The sequence below is a fragment of the Drosophila subpulchrella genome, chromosome 2R (genome assembly GCF_014743375.2).
Source record: "Drosophila subpulchrella strain 33 F10 #4 breed RU33 chromosome 2R, RU_Dsub_v1.1 Primary Assembly, whole genome shotgun sequence".
Lineage (NCBI taxonomy): Eukaryota > Metazoa > Arthropoda > Insecta > Diptera > Drosophilidae > Drosophila > Drosophila subpulchrella.
The window spans coordinates 16,925,854-16,940,675 of record NC_050611.1 but is presented as its reverse complement, the minus strand read 5'-3'; the positions used below and the strand labels follow the sequence as shown (position 1 = coordinate 16,940,675).

The following is a 14,822-nucleotide window of genomic DNA, read 5'->3' as shown; positions in this document are numbered from 1 at the left end:
TTGCTGGTTCGATAGCAAAGCCGCTCCTCGATAGACACTGGTTCATTTCAGGGGCGTAGCGGGGAGGGATCAGCCGGCAGTTTTCAGTCAGAAAAAATAGTTTTGATAAATAAAACTACAAAAATAATTCGGTGGAGAAAGGTTTAGTGTTATAGGAAGTTTTCTAACACTTTTTTAAGTATCCTGCCCTGTAAATACGCCCATGGCGATACTTATTTCAATGTCGAAGGTCCACCTCCTTTGACAAATGGAAATTAGTCCTTAATTAGCTCATATAAAATGGATAGGATTGTAAAAACAGAAATAAAAAAGGAGGATATCACGGGAATTCCTTCTGCTGCGCTCCATGGCATCGAAAGTACCCTGCAGGACCAAGGCGAATCAGACTTGGAGGAGGAGGACTGGACGGAGGCGGACCTGGAGCTGTCCTCTTACCAGGATGTGGACACGGATGACTCGGATGTGACCCTCACGCAGGCCCAGAGTGCGCACAGCATGCCCTTGAGCGATGCCTCGATGCGCAAGTATCCTTTCAAGCTGAAGCAAAACGAATGCGGGTGAGTGTGCGCTTTGAGGGATTGGAATCCCAAAGTGGTGACTAAGAATTTCCATTCTTCCAGAAACATCCTGACTGTACACCACACGGTCAAGGAGGCAGGTCAGCAACTGCGCATCCAGATAGCCGCCTGCTGCTTCAACGAGCTAAGCAACAAACTGGTGGTGATTGACAAGCGGTAAGGACGATCCTAAGACTACCAAGGCCATCCTCTTATCCTATTTAAATCCCCAGTGGCAACATCTTTGTATTCGACTTTGTGAGCAAGCGCTACTGGCGCCTGGGATTCCTGATGCCCAGGGCCAAGCTGATCCGGCCATCTCCCCTGCACATTAGCGACTATTATGTGGGCAACAAAACGGGTCATGTTTTCATCATAGACGTGGACAACTCCATTCTTGGGGCCCATGGAGAGGTGGGCAACGCAGCTCTAGAGGAGCTAAGCTGGAGCAATCGCCTGCAGAATCCGCGCTCCTCCAATGCCTTGATGCGCTTTGGTAGCGAGGCTGTCCTAGTGAACCTGCACAGCCTGGAGGTCTCACATCAGCTAGATTTCGATGAATCGCGCTACACGCTAAAGTTTGCCGCCTTCCTGCCAAACTCCGACCAGTTCTTCATAGGATTCTCCAATGATTCGCTGCATGTTTGGTCCTCACACTCACTGTGCACCTTGCGGATGGCCCAACCGATCAAGGCCAGAAATCGGAAGCTGAGACTTCTGCCAGCGGGTGAAACCATTCCGGAAATAGTCCTGCGAGGTGCGGATGACAGCGATCTGGAGGACGACTTAACGTTCGACTGCCAGGACTATGACTTTGCCGATGGTTCGTTGCTCAACTACTGCTTCACGCCCGATGGCAACAAGATGTGCCTGAGTACCTTGGACGGCTACCTTCTAGTGCTCAGTGTGGCCTCCTTCGATCTGGAGAAGCTCTATCGCTTGACTGACTTCACCCTTTGTCAAATGGCTTTTCTGGCCCAGCCAAAGGAGCGTATAGTGTTTGGAATCACGTCCAGAAACCAAGCCGTCATGCTGGATCTGATCAACACGGACCACAAGCTGGTCGTGCAACGCTCCAATGCGATTAGTTTACGCCTGAGCCGGGATGGCAAGCTGCTGAGTGTTACCTCCCGCTGCGGGGAGGTGAATGTGTGGTCCACCTGCCGCCTGTTCAACGCCTTGCAAGTTCAGACCCGCTGTCTCAACCAAATGAAGTCCACCTTCAAGCAGCTGAAACCGCTGCCGCCTTGCAGTGTCAGTGGAGGCATGAGCAAGGAGCTGCGACACCTGCTCAAACCAGAGCGGCTGAAGGCCATGCTCAAGGAGTACGGCTGCTATCCGGAGAAGTACAGGTTCCTCATTTGGACATCCCTCTTGGACCTGCCTTGCAATGGCCCACAGTTCCAGGCCCTCATCAAACTAGGAGCACCTCTCATGGTCAGAAATCAGGCCAAGAAGCTGAAGGTTCGCAACGATGCCCAGCGGCGTGTTGTGATCAAGATCTGGAGCTGCCTGGCCCAATGGTGCAAGGTCCTAGCCCACGCGGACTTTATGCCGCATCTCATATACCCATTCGTAAAGCAGTTGCCCAAAAACAGTCTGGTTTCCTTCGAGGTGATCGCTACTCTGATTCTGAACCACTTCCAGTTGTGGTTCGAGTTCCATCCGCTGCCTCCCTCCAATTATCTGGCCATGTGCGAAAATATCCTGCTGCACTGCGACGAGCAGCTCTGCAAGTTTTACAAATCCCAGGAGATCTTGGCCAAGGATTTCGCCTGGCCCCTTCTAAGCACCGCCTTCTCCGAGGTCCTTGAGGAGCAGCTGTGGCTGTCGTTGTGGGACAACATCGTCTCAGAACAGCCCTGGTTTCCCGTCTTCCTGGTGGTGGCCTACAATTTGATTCATCGAGAGATCATCATACGACTTCCGGACAAACGATCAGTCCTCCTCTTCTTCCACGATCAGAATCCAGTGGACATTGGCAAACTTCTTTCCAAGGCGCGCAAACTGATGGCCAAATGTGATCTTGCTCTTCACCCACAGCGTTTCATGCAAAGCTTCAGTTCAATTCCCAAGGGTGTGTATCCCAAGTTCCTGAAGTATCCCAGCGAGTGGATCGAGCAGCAAGAGGAGCAGGCAGTATCGCTGATAAAACACAACCAGGAGATTGATGCCCGCATCCGCCACTTGGAGTTGGAGGAGGTGAAAATCATGGAACGCCTTGAGAACGGACTCAAGCAGGAGGAGCACGCCCGCCGCCTTAAGGAAATGGAGAAACTTTATCAGGACACGATCCATCGCGAGGAGGAGCGCATCACCTGCCAGCGCAAAATGCTGCTCACCTACCAAATGGAGGTTCGGCGGCGCAAGAGCGAGGTCATCACTAAGTTGCAGGAGTCCGAGCAGCGGCGCAAGGTCCTGGAAATGGAGAAGGAGATTGACCTGCTGATGCACAACATCGAGCGCGAGCGTAGGCGACACAATCAACAAATGCAGCTGGCCGAAGATGAAATACGCAACCAGGAGATGGAGCTCCTTGCCCAGCGCTACTACTCCGATACGCAGGGAGCTCCGCTGGCACAGAAGTACTACGACAATATCCAGAAGCTTTGCAGTCAGCGGGATCAGCTGCAGAGGAATTTGCGGGAGGTGTGTGATTGTAGAGTATATAAGATTCTGTAATCCTTAAAGTTTCTTTTCTTCCTTCCAGATGACCATGGAACAGCTGCGCACTCCGGCGACCTCATCCGCGCAATTCAATCCCCAGCTGTTGGACATCGAGAACTCTATTCTAGAAATCCAGCGCGAGTTTACGGAAATCATAACCACAGAGACAACTACTAGGGAATGCAGGAGCAATTTTAACTAATTATTAGCATAACAAATTGAGGCCTTTTTGTACAAATAATTGTCTAAGCTAGGATTATTTACATGGCACCGAAAAATAAATAAATAATCAAGGCACCTTGATTACTTTTTATCCGCACCCGCGTTGCTGGCACACGAAGGCACCAACATGTTGGGCACATTGATGAGCAGGTGTATGCTGGATGGTGGAATCTGCAGCTGGTTGGCCACTGAAAGATGGGATAGATAAGCTGAATGATTCAGGAGGAAATGTGCTAAGCTTACCGCCAGCTAAGCTGCTGTGACTCTTGTGCTGCTGCAGTTCCTTTTCCAGCCTGGCGATCCTCTCGTGCAGCTCATGGTTCTCCTGCTGCAGTTGCGCATTCTGCTTGCGCAGATCCTTGTGCTCGTTTCGCATCTTGTTGCGGTAACGGCAGGCAGCAGCCCTCCGCCGCTCCATGCAGTCCTCATCCCGACTGCGATCCTTGGGTTTCGCCGCTTTGGAAGGTGTAGAGAAGTTGCGTCTGTTGTTGTTGCTGTGCAGGATGGCCTTCAATCGCTCCTTGATGGGCAGTTGTGAAGTGGGCGTGAGGCTGGCACTGCTGGGCTCGTGAGCAGGTGGGTTGCAGGTCACCAGAATGGGTTCGGGCCTCCTACTGGCCCTATGCGATTCGTTCGCACTGGGTTTGGGCAGTATGTAGGGGCGAATGGCACTGGTAGGCTTTCCCCTGTGGGAATCTGTTGTGGCGAGGGGGACGGGAACTGACTGGGCAGGCAGCACCCAGCTGATGACCTGGGGCTGGATCAACTGCAGCGGCGGTGGACCCTCCTGACAGGCCTCGGGTGGAGTGTTCCCTGTGCTGGCCAAAAGCTGCTCCACATCCACATTGCTGCAGCTGTCGCTCCTAGTGACCGGATTGCCAGGCGGAGCTGATACCGTGGTGCTGCTCTCCAAAGGATACACCTGCGGCGTGTGCAGGGATTCACCGTCGAGAGGAGGAGCCTCTGGACGACTGGGAGTGCCGCTGACATTTTGCTCTGCCGCCCTCTGGAAGCCTATGTCGAAGGGATTCACGTGCTGCAGGTCCTCGAAGAGGCCCACCTCGTCGCAGTTCTTGATGAGGCGCGTGGGCGTGGGCGTCTGGTCGGCGGCGAACAGGTTCTCCGTCTTCTGGCCAAGCGAAAGGTCCAGTGAGATGTCATGTTTTGTCTGTGCCCGGAAGTTCTGGTAGCAGGATACGTCCCCCTCGGCGGATTTCGGCTCAAAGTCACCGAAGGACACGCTTGCCAGGTCCTCCATGGCTCCAGGCGTGTCCATGCCAGCAATTGGGCTAAAAACTTGTTATTTACAAAACAAACGCGAGCCGAACCCCCCACCACCAACTTTCTTTAAAACAGCTGATCGAGGGAGTACTTCAGCCCTGCTTAGAAAGAGACGAGTATATATGCCGTTTACATGGATTTGTTTGGATAAGAAGGCATGGTCACTTTAGCATTTTAACGTTAACTTTAAACTTTATAACTCAAATAACTTTAACTAGCTTGTTTTATTAAAATAATTTTAATGTTCAAAGCTTGCAAAATGATCTTATAATAGGTAACAAATTGTTGGCAACTAACAGCGTGTTCTGACGTAAAATCAGGAATTTTAAATCCGACTTCATAATATTTTGGGGCTGTACAAAGGCTTGTAAATATTGTTTAAGCTTTACGATTTTTATTTCCACGCGTTGCATTCGCAGATTTTGTAATAAAATACAACAATTATATTTATTTCATATTTTATTTTTTCAAATTATGCAGAATGTTCCTGAATATGCAAAAAATCGTCAGCTTGAAAGCTTAGTGGGTTGCATAGGGTTTTCAAAAAACATAATTTTAACCTATATTACACTCTTACCGGATGGGTACTTTTTTGTAGCCTCCAATAAATGGTAACAATTAGATATTTTTGAAATATAAAATATAAAATCATTTAATATCATGAAAAAGTATTTGTTTTTGGGCATATAACTCTATGTAACCCCTTAACGTCTTGCAGCTTTGTCGGAAGAGTTAACTAATCGTCGAAAAATATTAAACAAATTTCAAAAATCTTGTATAATGAACTATGTACGAAGTATTTTATATTTGGAAGTTGTGAATAGTGAAATATACCATGGGCCAAGACCTCGATGTAAAGTAAAAAATGGTCTCCCCGTTGAATTCTTCCGATTCCCAATGATGTTCAGCATAAAATGTACTTTTGATAAATCAGTGCCGGTGCTTGTGAAGTGACCACAGGAGATATTTCAAACTGAAACTGGACTCCAGGATGCAGAGCGTCGAGAACCTCTTCAGGTATTACCCTATAAAAAAAAGGTAAGTTATGAACATTTATATTTATTATATTTATCCTTTATAATATCCTTCCAGACGTTAATTAACCTTTAGATGGAGACGTAATCGGTAAAAAATGACTGATAGTTGGTAAATTTGACCACTTAGTATTAAGTGGTGTTTTCCCGCAGTGCTGTACTGAAAACTAAAGCAAAAACATAAGCGGTTAATCGATACCACTGATAGGTGTGGAAAAGCCCGCGAACTTTTAAAGTTTGAATTTAACTTGCGTATCAACGTTCGGACTATGACTATGGTCTTTATTTTTGTTATGCAACCACACTCTAGACAGTCACTCTTGACTTCCAGCATTTCCGCCAAAAAATCCCAAAATGCCTGCGAGTCTTTCGCAGCACGTAGAAGCAATCATATGTGAGAAGGGAGAAAAAGCGATAAAAAAAAAAACGAAAACATTTTTGGCAGCCAAGAAAACCCCATAATTTAAAATTTGTATCTTTTAAATTAGATTTCTCATTGAAGGAAACAGCAGAAAACAGACAACACGCAAAATGTTTTGCAAGTCGCTCACATTTTTTGGGAAACATGCACGCAACGAAACGGGCAATTTTCTAAAACTGAGAACTCAGCCCCACAAAAAGCCGCAAACTTGTCTTGTGGGTCAAGTTCAGTGTCCAAATTGTTCCCAAGCGACAAGCGATGGAGGACCCGGGACCCCTCCGCATTCATCCTCCAATCCTATTCTGCCCCATTCCTGAGGAGGAAGGGCCGGGCCGGCAAGATGCACAGCATGAAAATTAAGAAAAAGTGATGCGTAATTACAGTCATTCTCTTTCACTGCAGCCAAGCGGGCTATTCCATATAGCCATACCCTTGCCCATGGTCCCGATCTCGATCCCATCCCATCGTATCCCATACCATCGTATCCCATCCCATCCCAGCCACGTTGCATGCAACGGACGCGCGTTTTTCGGACAGCGTGGTCGTGGTCCATGGAGTTGGGTTCCAGCCAGGCCCAGAGTCTGGGTTCCGATTCTTATTCTTGGCTCTGAGCTCTCGGTTCTCGATTCTCGGTTCTCGGTTGCCGGTAGAAACAATCAGTTTGAAGTTCGTTCGCATAATTATGGGCAATTTTCAAAGAACATGCGTTCCGATGAACATCTCTCTCCTGCTCGCATTCAAAGTATCATCCCCACCCCTGAGCTCCTTTTCCCCCGTCCCGCCGTTATCTCCTGGCCATCATCGCACTGCAGCATCGCCATTTTTCTTATTGTCCGTCGGTCTTCTGTGGTTAGGATCGAGTGGCTCGGAGTGTCCAAAATGGGTTCCAGATTTAGCCAAAAAGTTGGCATTTTATGCTCCAACAGCTTAAATATATCATCTAACTTTTAAGTTCTTCATAGTTACTTCCAACGCAAATCATAACATTTATTGGATAACAAATATATAGGTCTTATGTTTTTTAAAATTAGGCCATGTCCTGGCGATCAAGTAAGGTTTATAACGATCAAGTAAAGTTTATAACTATCAAAACAATTTGTATTAAATTTCTTTCTCACTTTATTTGTATCCCAGACCTTCAAAGCTTAAAATACAAATTAAATGTTGTTCTATACCTCTTATAGATGTAGGTTACATTTTGGATTTACAATATAAATACATTTTATGTACACTAAAACATTATGTCCATTTTACGTCCTAGTTATACCTTGGGTAATTTTCGCAAAATATTTAAATTACCAAAATTGTGTGGCTAGTTTTTGGAAGGAGATTAGGAACTTAAAGAATTGAGATTTAGTAGATATATCCGCGATCCAACCTATGTATGTATGTTCCTATATTGATAATAATAAGCTTTTCTGAGAGGCCATTAAGCTATAAAACCGATAGAAACATATGAATTTACCTATATTCTAATAAGTACTATAAATAACTATATAATGAAACTTGGTAAAACATTAATTTTCAAAATTTAAGAATTTACATCGAAATGGTTTTTGTAATAGACCCAACCTCGTGATCTATCCTTTCTCTCAAATATACAATATCCCCTCATTAAATGTTAAATCACAAATATAAATGAAAAAATTTGTATTAATTGTCGAGTCGATGGCCTTTGTAACTAGTTACTCCTTTCCTTAAATTAGTTATTATATTTTAAATGCGATTTATGTATAATAGCTAATACTGAAATAAAAAAATAACCTATCTCGGTTAAGTTACAATGTCGTGAAAATATAACCCTTTTCTGGGTTTTCAATTCATAACCATTTAAATATTTTTACAAATTGGGCAGCCTGTCGAGCAGGTTAGAGGCCCCAGGACATTTGTAAACGAGTCAAGGACCGCAGTCCCTCATAACGGCATGTGCAGGACGTAGGATCCTCTCCCTCGCTCCAAGGATCCCCCAGTCATTTTATAAATATTCAAAAAACTGAGTAGCAGTTCCTAGAACGCCCAACATTTGTTTTCTCCTGCTGAAAGTTAACTTTTCCCGCTGCATTTTGGACACTTTGTTTGTTTGCCATTTCCCCAGCGGCGGTTTTGCATACAATTTATTAAAAGTTTGGCTGCCTTATTTCGGGCTTCTTCGAGGGAGATCTTAAGTCGAGAGGTAGACGACCAAACGGTTTTATTTATTTTCCGCTGGTATCTCAATTTCTGCATCGAAAGGTGGACACTGAACGTTTTTGGAAGGCCTGTAAAAACTGTGGCTGTTTTGCGGCATACAAAGTATATTTTTTTTTGTTTTTCGGACAACTTCCATGGCTCGGGGCCCCAAATAAACTTCCTGTGCCGCCGCGGTTCAAAATGATTTCTGCTTTTCCGACGGCACACACACAGAATCGCCTTCGTTTCAAAGATACAGATACATTTCGCTGCCGTCGCTCCTTGGCGCTCCAATAATAATTTCATAATTATGGGTTATCTGGCAAGTGGCATTCGTAAATAATAAAAAACTAAGAGGGATAAAAAACTACGATTCGCGGCAAAATATGAAACCGAAAAAGTGAGACTTGAGACTTGAGACTGGGCTTGCAGCGTGGCCGAGATTGATTGTCGCTAATGGGCGTGCTGTTCCAGCGAAAAGCCTCTTCAGGCCAGACTTGGATTCAGAATCAGATTTAGATTCAGTTTCAGACCCCTCCGCGACCCCGGAGTCCCTGTAATTGTTTTAATTGCCAACGTTGCAGGTTGGTTTAGAGCTGCGAAAGTAGACCAGGCGGCATTAGAAAGAAGCGGTGGCTGTGGGCTTGAACTGGCTGCAATTAAATGTGACCTTGGTGCCAAGCTCCAGCCAACCACTCCATCGATTATCTAACGGTGGAGCCTTTTAGCTCGTGCTGCGAACGCGCCATAGCCATCGCCATTCTCTTGGCCATCATCATCTTGGCCACAAGGATGGGGATCTGGAGTTGGGGGTCTTGTCGGCGCTGCTCTCATCACGCCGTGATTCGCCAGATGATGGATTGCGTTCACTTTTGATGGATCTGCCACTTTCTGTTGGAAATTTAATGCTCACGTCCGTGGGGCGCTGCCTAATTGCCCAGCCCGTTCCAAGATCTTAAGATCCCCAGATCTCCAGCTCTCCAGAACCCCCCACAGCCCCGCGATCATTTCCATTTCCGTTAAGGCCGCCGGCCCAAAAGTCTTGGCCCAACTTTCGCTTTTGGCCGCAGTCTCCTTTTGGATTTTCGCCTAAACCTCGACTGCCGACGGCCTCTAACATCCTGTCCAGGAGGCGCATCCTTTGCCTGCCCTGCATAATTGGCGTCTGGAGGCGGTTACCCGCGGATCCAAGGCTTGTGTCCAACATGTGCCAAAAAGAAAGAAGAGCTTAGAACTCAAAGGCGTGTTTGCCTTAAAAAGCCGCAAATATAGGATTCGAAACCTTTGAAGAGGGCCCCAGAATATCTCCTAGGGCAATCTGAACCCCAACTAACGGTATCCCTTCTTAGACATTTGTTTAATTGCATGTTTCAGTTCAACTTCAGAGGAATTTCGGAAATCGTAAGAAAAAAACACATGCAACATGCCACGCAAAACGTGAATCATTGTGACAGGCACATAAAAACTTAGCTACTCTATTGCTCCATAAGGGGAAAGGTGTAAATATCTGTTAAATGCCCTAAACAATTTTCACCCTCATTCACTAATTGATGCCCACATTCATAATGACTGTAAGCTGAGGCAGATCCATTAACTTAAAGTTGGCTAAAGTTTATCAATGAATTTTAAACTGTTTTTTTGGGGTTACAGGGGCATATAATCCATTCATGCAAAAGCTTGTAAAATAATGGATTTGCGGCCCTTTTTTTATGATTTGTAAAAGTTATATATATAACTATACTTAAACTTATAACTATAGTTATGTCCTTTTGAACAATACAGACATCTCTGGATACAACAGAAAGTTTTCTTGAAATTGTTATTCTATAGATAGCAAGGAAGTTGTAGTCGTCACATATTTATTTTGGACTATTTTTTTCCAGTTTCTATTACATTTAGAAAATCCATATTGCAGTAAAGAACCTGTAAAATACACTCTTCCACAGTCTTTAAAATTTCCGGGTGTAAACTAGTGCCCAAAAAAATTAATATTTGTAAGTTTTATTTTAAAAAGACTTAAAAAATTGTTACCCTCAAATGTAAAAATATTAAAAATTGTACTCTTGAACTAATAGTGATCATTTCTTTATCGCTACTATAATAGAACACTTTTACCGCTCTTTCGCCCAAAGCGGTTAAGATTTCTAAAGTCTTGATATGTAATCTTCTTAGATTTTCCGATACCTTTCGACTAGTATATAATTTGTTACTATCAGACCATCAAAGCAGATTTTCAATTCTGCGGCTATATATAGAAGTCGCCTTCGCACACTCTCCTGGTGCGCTTCGTCACTACGTGGACTGCCGTCCACAGTGATACATATTAATATAAGAATTTTTTCTTATAATAAGGAATTTTTCGCACATGACCTCAGTGGAATTCGGTTTAGGCAGATTCACCTAGCTTATTTTCTTACAATAGATAACATATTTGGCTCTTTTTTTTTGATTCTTTGTTAATAAAACCATTGGACTATAAGTTTTGGACAGCTCCATCACGATCACCCCATTCACTGTTCCACCGAAGCGGATTTTACGCACTCGAAGACCACGAGATCCGCAGATTCGATCCAAGACCCGCGGCCATTTTCGCCATTTTCGTTCTCGACCCTCCTCTCCGTCGGGTTTTTGGTCTTTGAGCCAAAACCTAGACCATTGACAAATGATTGGCAACGGGCTGGAAGGGAAAAGTGCGGAATGGAACGGCAGCAGAAACTCATCAATTAAAAGTGCTAATGGCTATCATAATGATATGTTAATATCACTCGCAGCTATGGCCATTCTGCTTTTGTTTTTGCGCTCCGGCTAACTGCGTTTTAGTTCAGTTAGCCAAGTTGAAAGAGCCGGGTAGGCAATATATATATATATAAAAAAAGGTAACACACAGCGGAACTCTAAGCCAGAAAGAATGTTGTTGCATGATTAATTATGCCTTGGCGACTTTTTGGCGGTCTCTCGACAGACGCAGTCAAAACATATTTCCCAGCTTGCTTTTGCTTCATTAGCGCATTTCTTCCTTGGTGGCAAAAACAGAAAAAACACTCTTGATATATGTCAAATTAATTAAGTTTTCTGGCACAACCGTTTCGAGGGGTCAACGGAGCAGGTGATGGGTTAAGGGCATCGGCTTCAGCTATACATTCTATCTATAAGATGGGTACTATCCAAGATCCAATGGGTCTTCGGCGCTGATTTATAAGTTCAATCAAACTCATGAATATGCACATCAAGAGGGAACAGCGCCCAAGGGCCTAGGATACCTGATTTATGGATCGGAACTGGGTTGGGGATCAGGATCAGGCCAAAGGGTCTGGCAGATGGAGAAACACTGGGAGATACAGATACAGACGCGGGTATGCAAAGGTTGCAGATCGGCGGGCACATTTTTCACCATTCCCAGATTGATACGTGCTGGAATTCTCGGTGCCCGGTCATAACTCTCCCCCAAAGCCCGTCACAGGTGATATATGCGTCTGCCTGGGATCAGGGGATATCAGGGGATCTGGGGATCTGGGGTTCTGCGGATCAGGGGTCGTCTTCGTGCGTAGGCCTAATGATTGGTTTGCCGCCCGTTCGGGGGTTAAGAGTTATGGTTGAACTCCGCGGCGGATGTAGTGCATCATCCCATAAGCCATGGGCCATAATGATAGGTCAGCTGGGCACTGGAAAGCGTCAGCTTAGATTTAGCATTTTAATTGTTGCGCTTATTTTGGTAGTCCAAAATTTATGCATCCGTCGGTTAAGGGATTCATTCCCAGCCAAGAACAGATAGTAGATAGTGGTTAGGATTGGGTGTACTTCCAGGACATCGGGGTATTGCGTGCCTGGAGCCCATCACTGAAATTGCCAGCCAATTGTAATGCAAAGTTCTCCATGCCGACTTGCAACGCCAACGCAACGCGCCCTGGGCCAATTTCTAATTTAACTTCTTTCTGCGGCTTGATATTTGGCCAAAAGTTGTTGTGGGCCAAAAGCCGACTGCCGACTGCCGCCATGGCGCGGAGCTCGGGGTAACAAGTTTGGAAAATTTGCGTTTCCGGCATTTGCAAATTTACAATTCGCGCCTTGCATTTTGACAGAGATGCATGCCCCTTGCGATCGAGGCGTCGAGGTTAAAGTTGCCGCCGCCAGAGATGAGCAAAGGAAGTAAGGGGAGTATCATACATACGTTGCTATAAGAAAGTAAGGAAAGAACTAACAAGAAAAAATTAATTAAATAAAGTATGTAGCTACAAAGTAACTACTTTTTACATCAGTTTTAACCATCGCATTAACATCATTTAACCATCATGTTATTTATGAGGTCTTTCTTTCGTATTTACTGTTTATATTTATTCTTAGGAAAAACGTAATACTTTGATTATAGAAGTTTTCTTTTTATGGAATTTTGTTTGTGCAACATAAAAGTCATTAAGATTTACGGATCCTTTGTAAAGGCGTTTTAAGGTAATTTAGTAGTATTAATAGTAAGCTCCCTTGTTAGGCGACGTTTTTTTCATCATTATTATTATATATCATTATAACGTAGTTTTCAGAAAAGTACAATGGTCTTACTCGATGAGAAATATATTTAGGCATACGATTAGGCACCTGTAAGGTGAAAACCCTCAAAAGATATATTAAAGCCCCACCTGAATTCTGTTTCTGCAACATTTTAGACAAACTCGATTATACTATATTTGAAAGGAAATTTTACATTAAAGTCGAACAGTTTATAATAATAATAATAATATTTGACTTATTTTTTTCGGTATTACTGTACAGCGAGTAACCCAAATTTTAGGTAAACCTTGTGGCTCATCTCTAGTGAGTTGTAGGCGGTGTTTGGTGTTTTCGGGACCTGTCTGCGGTTGACTTACTGTGTGCTCCGTTGGTTGGATGGCCGACTGCCATTTCGCAGGGGGGTTTTTTGGGGAGTTTTTGGCTTTTGGTGGGGTGCCCAGCTAACCCGTTATGTAAACGTCTTTGCGCGCCTTCATTTTGTGGTTTCAGCGGCTAGGCGATTTTTTATTTTTTTTTGTTTTGCCCAAGCAAATGTTTATGGGCTGTGGGCTAACTTCCTTTTAACATGCAACAATTTATGCCGCCGCGGCTCAAATTGCATGCGTCTGTGACCCCAAACCAGGCGCAACAAAACCAAAAACACCACAAAACCCCAAACTTCAAAAACCTCAAGCCAAAATGTTAGATGGCGGGCGCCTTTCCGCCCCGAATTTCGAATTTCGCACTCCGAACGACGAGCGGAAATGCTGACAGCTCATGGCATTGCAGCTGCCCCAATAAAACACAGATTTTCTCGTTAGACAGGCTCGGCAGATATTAGATATCGTCGATCGACGATCGTAACCCCGCGACAAGATCAACCGCTTTTTGCTCCAGTCCCGCTCCCATATAAATCATAAGCCGCGCCGAGCCAAACAAAACGAAACGTCAAATTAAAATGCAAATTTAATTGATGTATCGGCCAACTAGTTTCCAGACTGTGTGCATTAGAGACACCGATACGATACTATACTATACGATATGGCGAGAGACCGATCATTAGATGCAAAAAGCCGAGACTTGAGCTAAAGTGCAGCGCACAGCGGAAATTATACGAGCGAGTGCAATCTGGTTGCCGCCGAAGTTGCCCGCGCTGCAGTTTGCAATTTGAAATGCTTCGACTTGGGCTAATTACACGCATTTCGCATGTGGCCAAAAGGAGCGGCCCATGATGGCCAGGAGCCACAGCCCGAGGCCCAAAGCCCATCCCTAAGTCCTGGATACGTGCTCCTCGCCCATTAAGTAATAGTTGCAGTTGCAGTTGCAGTTTGCAGTTGCAGGGGCCCCAGGCAGTGGCTCAAACATCAAAGGCTGCCCCACAGCAACTGTAAACTGCTCGGATGACATTACCATTAGCCAGCTTGTCATTTGCCCCTTCTCAATTCGCATCTACGAGATACTTTGGCCAGCAGCGAGTGCCGTCGATTGTGGTGATTGAGACCCACAGATTGAATTTTAGCACGTGTGCTACAACAGTGGCGGATCCACGGGGGGGGAAATAGGGAAATTTCCCCCCCCCCCTTGGAACCACAGAACCTGAAAATGCATGCACTCTGTAATGCATGCATATGGTTGACTTTTCAAATATAACCACTTTGTTTACCTAAAAATTTGGATGGATAATTTTTGTTTTATAATTTGTACTGTATTTCTCTCGCAATAATAAGTTTGAGCCCCAAATCGAAGAATAAGTTCAATTTCCCCCCCCCAAGAATCGTCTCTGGATCCGCCACTGGCTACAAACAGTTTTGATGGGTCTAATTAATCTGTTACGACTGGTTTGCCTTGTTGACCCATAACTGCATGTTATAAATTTATTGGTGGTATATTTCAATGTGCTACAATAGGGAAACAAATCGAAAACATAATAGATTTTTTATAAAATCATTTTTGATAACTTTCATGAGGTATCGAGACCCTGCGAACATG

General features: G+C 44.7%; 2 protein-coding genes across 2 annotated transcripts; one reads left to right on the top strand and one right to left on the bottom strand.

Moving 5' to 3' along the window:
• Positions 1-84: 84 nt before the first annotated feature.
• Positions 85-3,527, top strand: LOC119549313 (TBC1 domain family member 31). Its single transcript, XM_037857288.1, has 4 exons — positions 85-557; positions 621-734; positions 791-3,206; positions 3,268-3,527. Exons 1-4 carry the CDS (start codon positions 280-282, stop codon positions 3,424-3,426), a joined length of 2,967 nt encoding a protein of 988 aa, XP_037713216.1. The 5' UTR covers positions 85-279; the 3' UTR covers positions 3,427-3,527.
• On the bottom strand, positions 3,406-4,796 carry LOC119549316 (cyclic AMP-dependent transcription factor ATF-2). Its single transcript, XM_037857290.1, has 2 exons — positions 3,690-4,796; positions 3,406-3,634 (listed from the first exon to the last, which is right to left on the bottom strand). The coding sequence occupies exons 1-2, from the start codon at positions 4,720-4,722 to the stop codon at positions 3,528-3,530; spliced, it is 1,140 nt and encodes a 379-aa protein (XP_037713218.1). The 5' UTR covers positions 4,723-4,796; the 3' UTR covers positions 3,406-3,527.
• Positions 4,797-14,822: the final 10,026 nt, after the last annotated feature.

Bases quoted from the DNA above. Each gene is read 5' to 3' on its own strand.
- LOC119549313 (XM_037857288.1), top strand. From the start codon at position 280: ATGGATAGGATTGTAAAAACAGAAATAAAAAAGGAGGATATCACGGGA. The intron at 735-790 runs GTAAGGACGATC...TTAAATCCCCAG, and splicing joins CTGGTGGTGATTGACAAGCG to TGGCAACATCTTTGTATTCG. The intron at 3,207-3,267 runs GTGTGTGATTGT...TCTTCCTTCCAG, and splicing joins TGCAGAGGAATTTGCGGGAG to ATGACCATGGAACAGCTGCG.
- LOC119549316 (XM_037857290.1), bottom strand. From the start codon at position 4,722: ATGGACACGCCTGGAGCCATGGAGGACCTGGCAAGCGTGTCCTTCGGT. The intron at 3,635-3,689 runs GTAAGCTTAGCA...CCCATCTTTCAG, and splicing joins TCACAGCAGCTTAGCTGGCG to TGGCCAACCAGCTGCAGATT.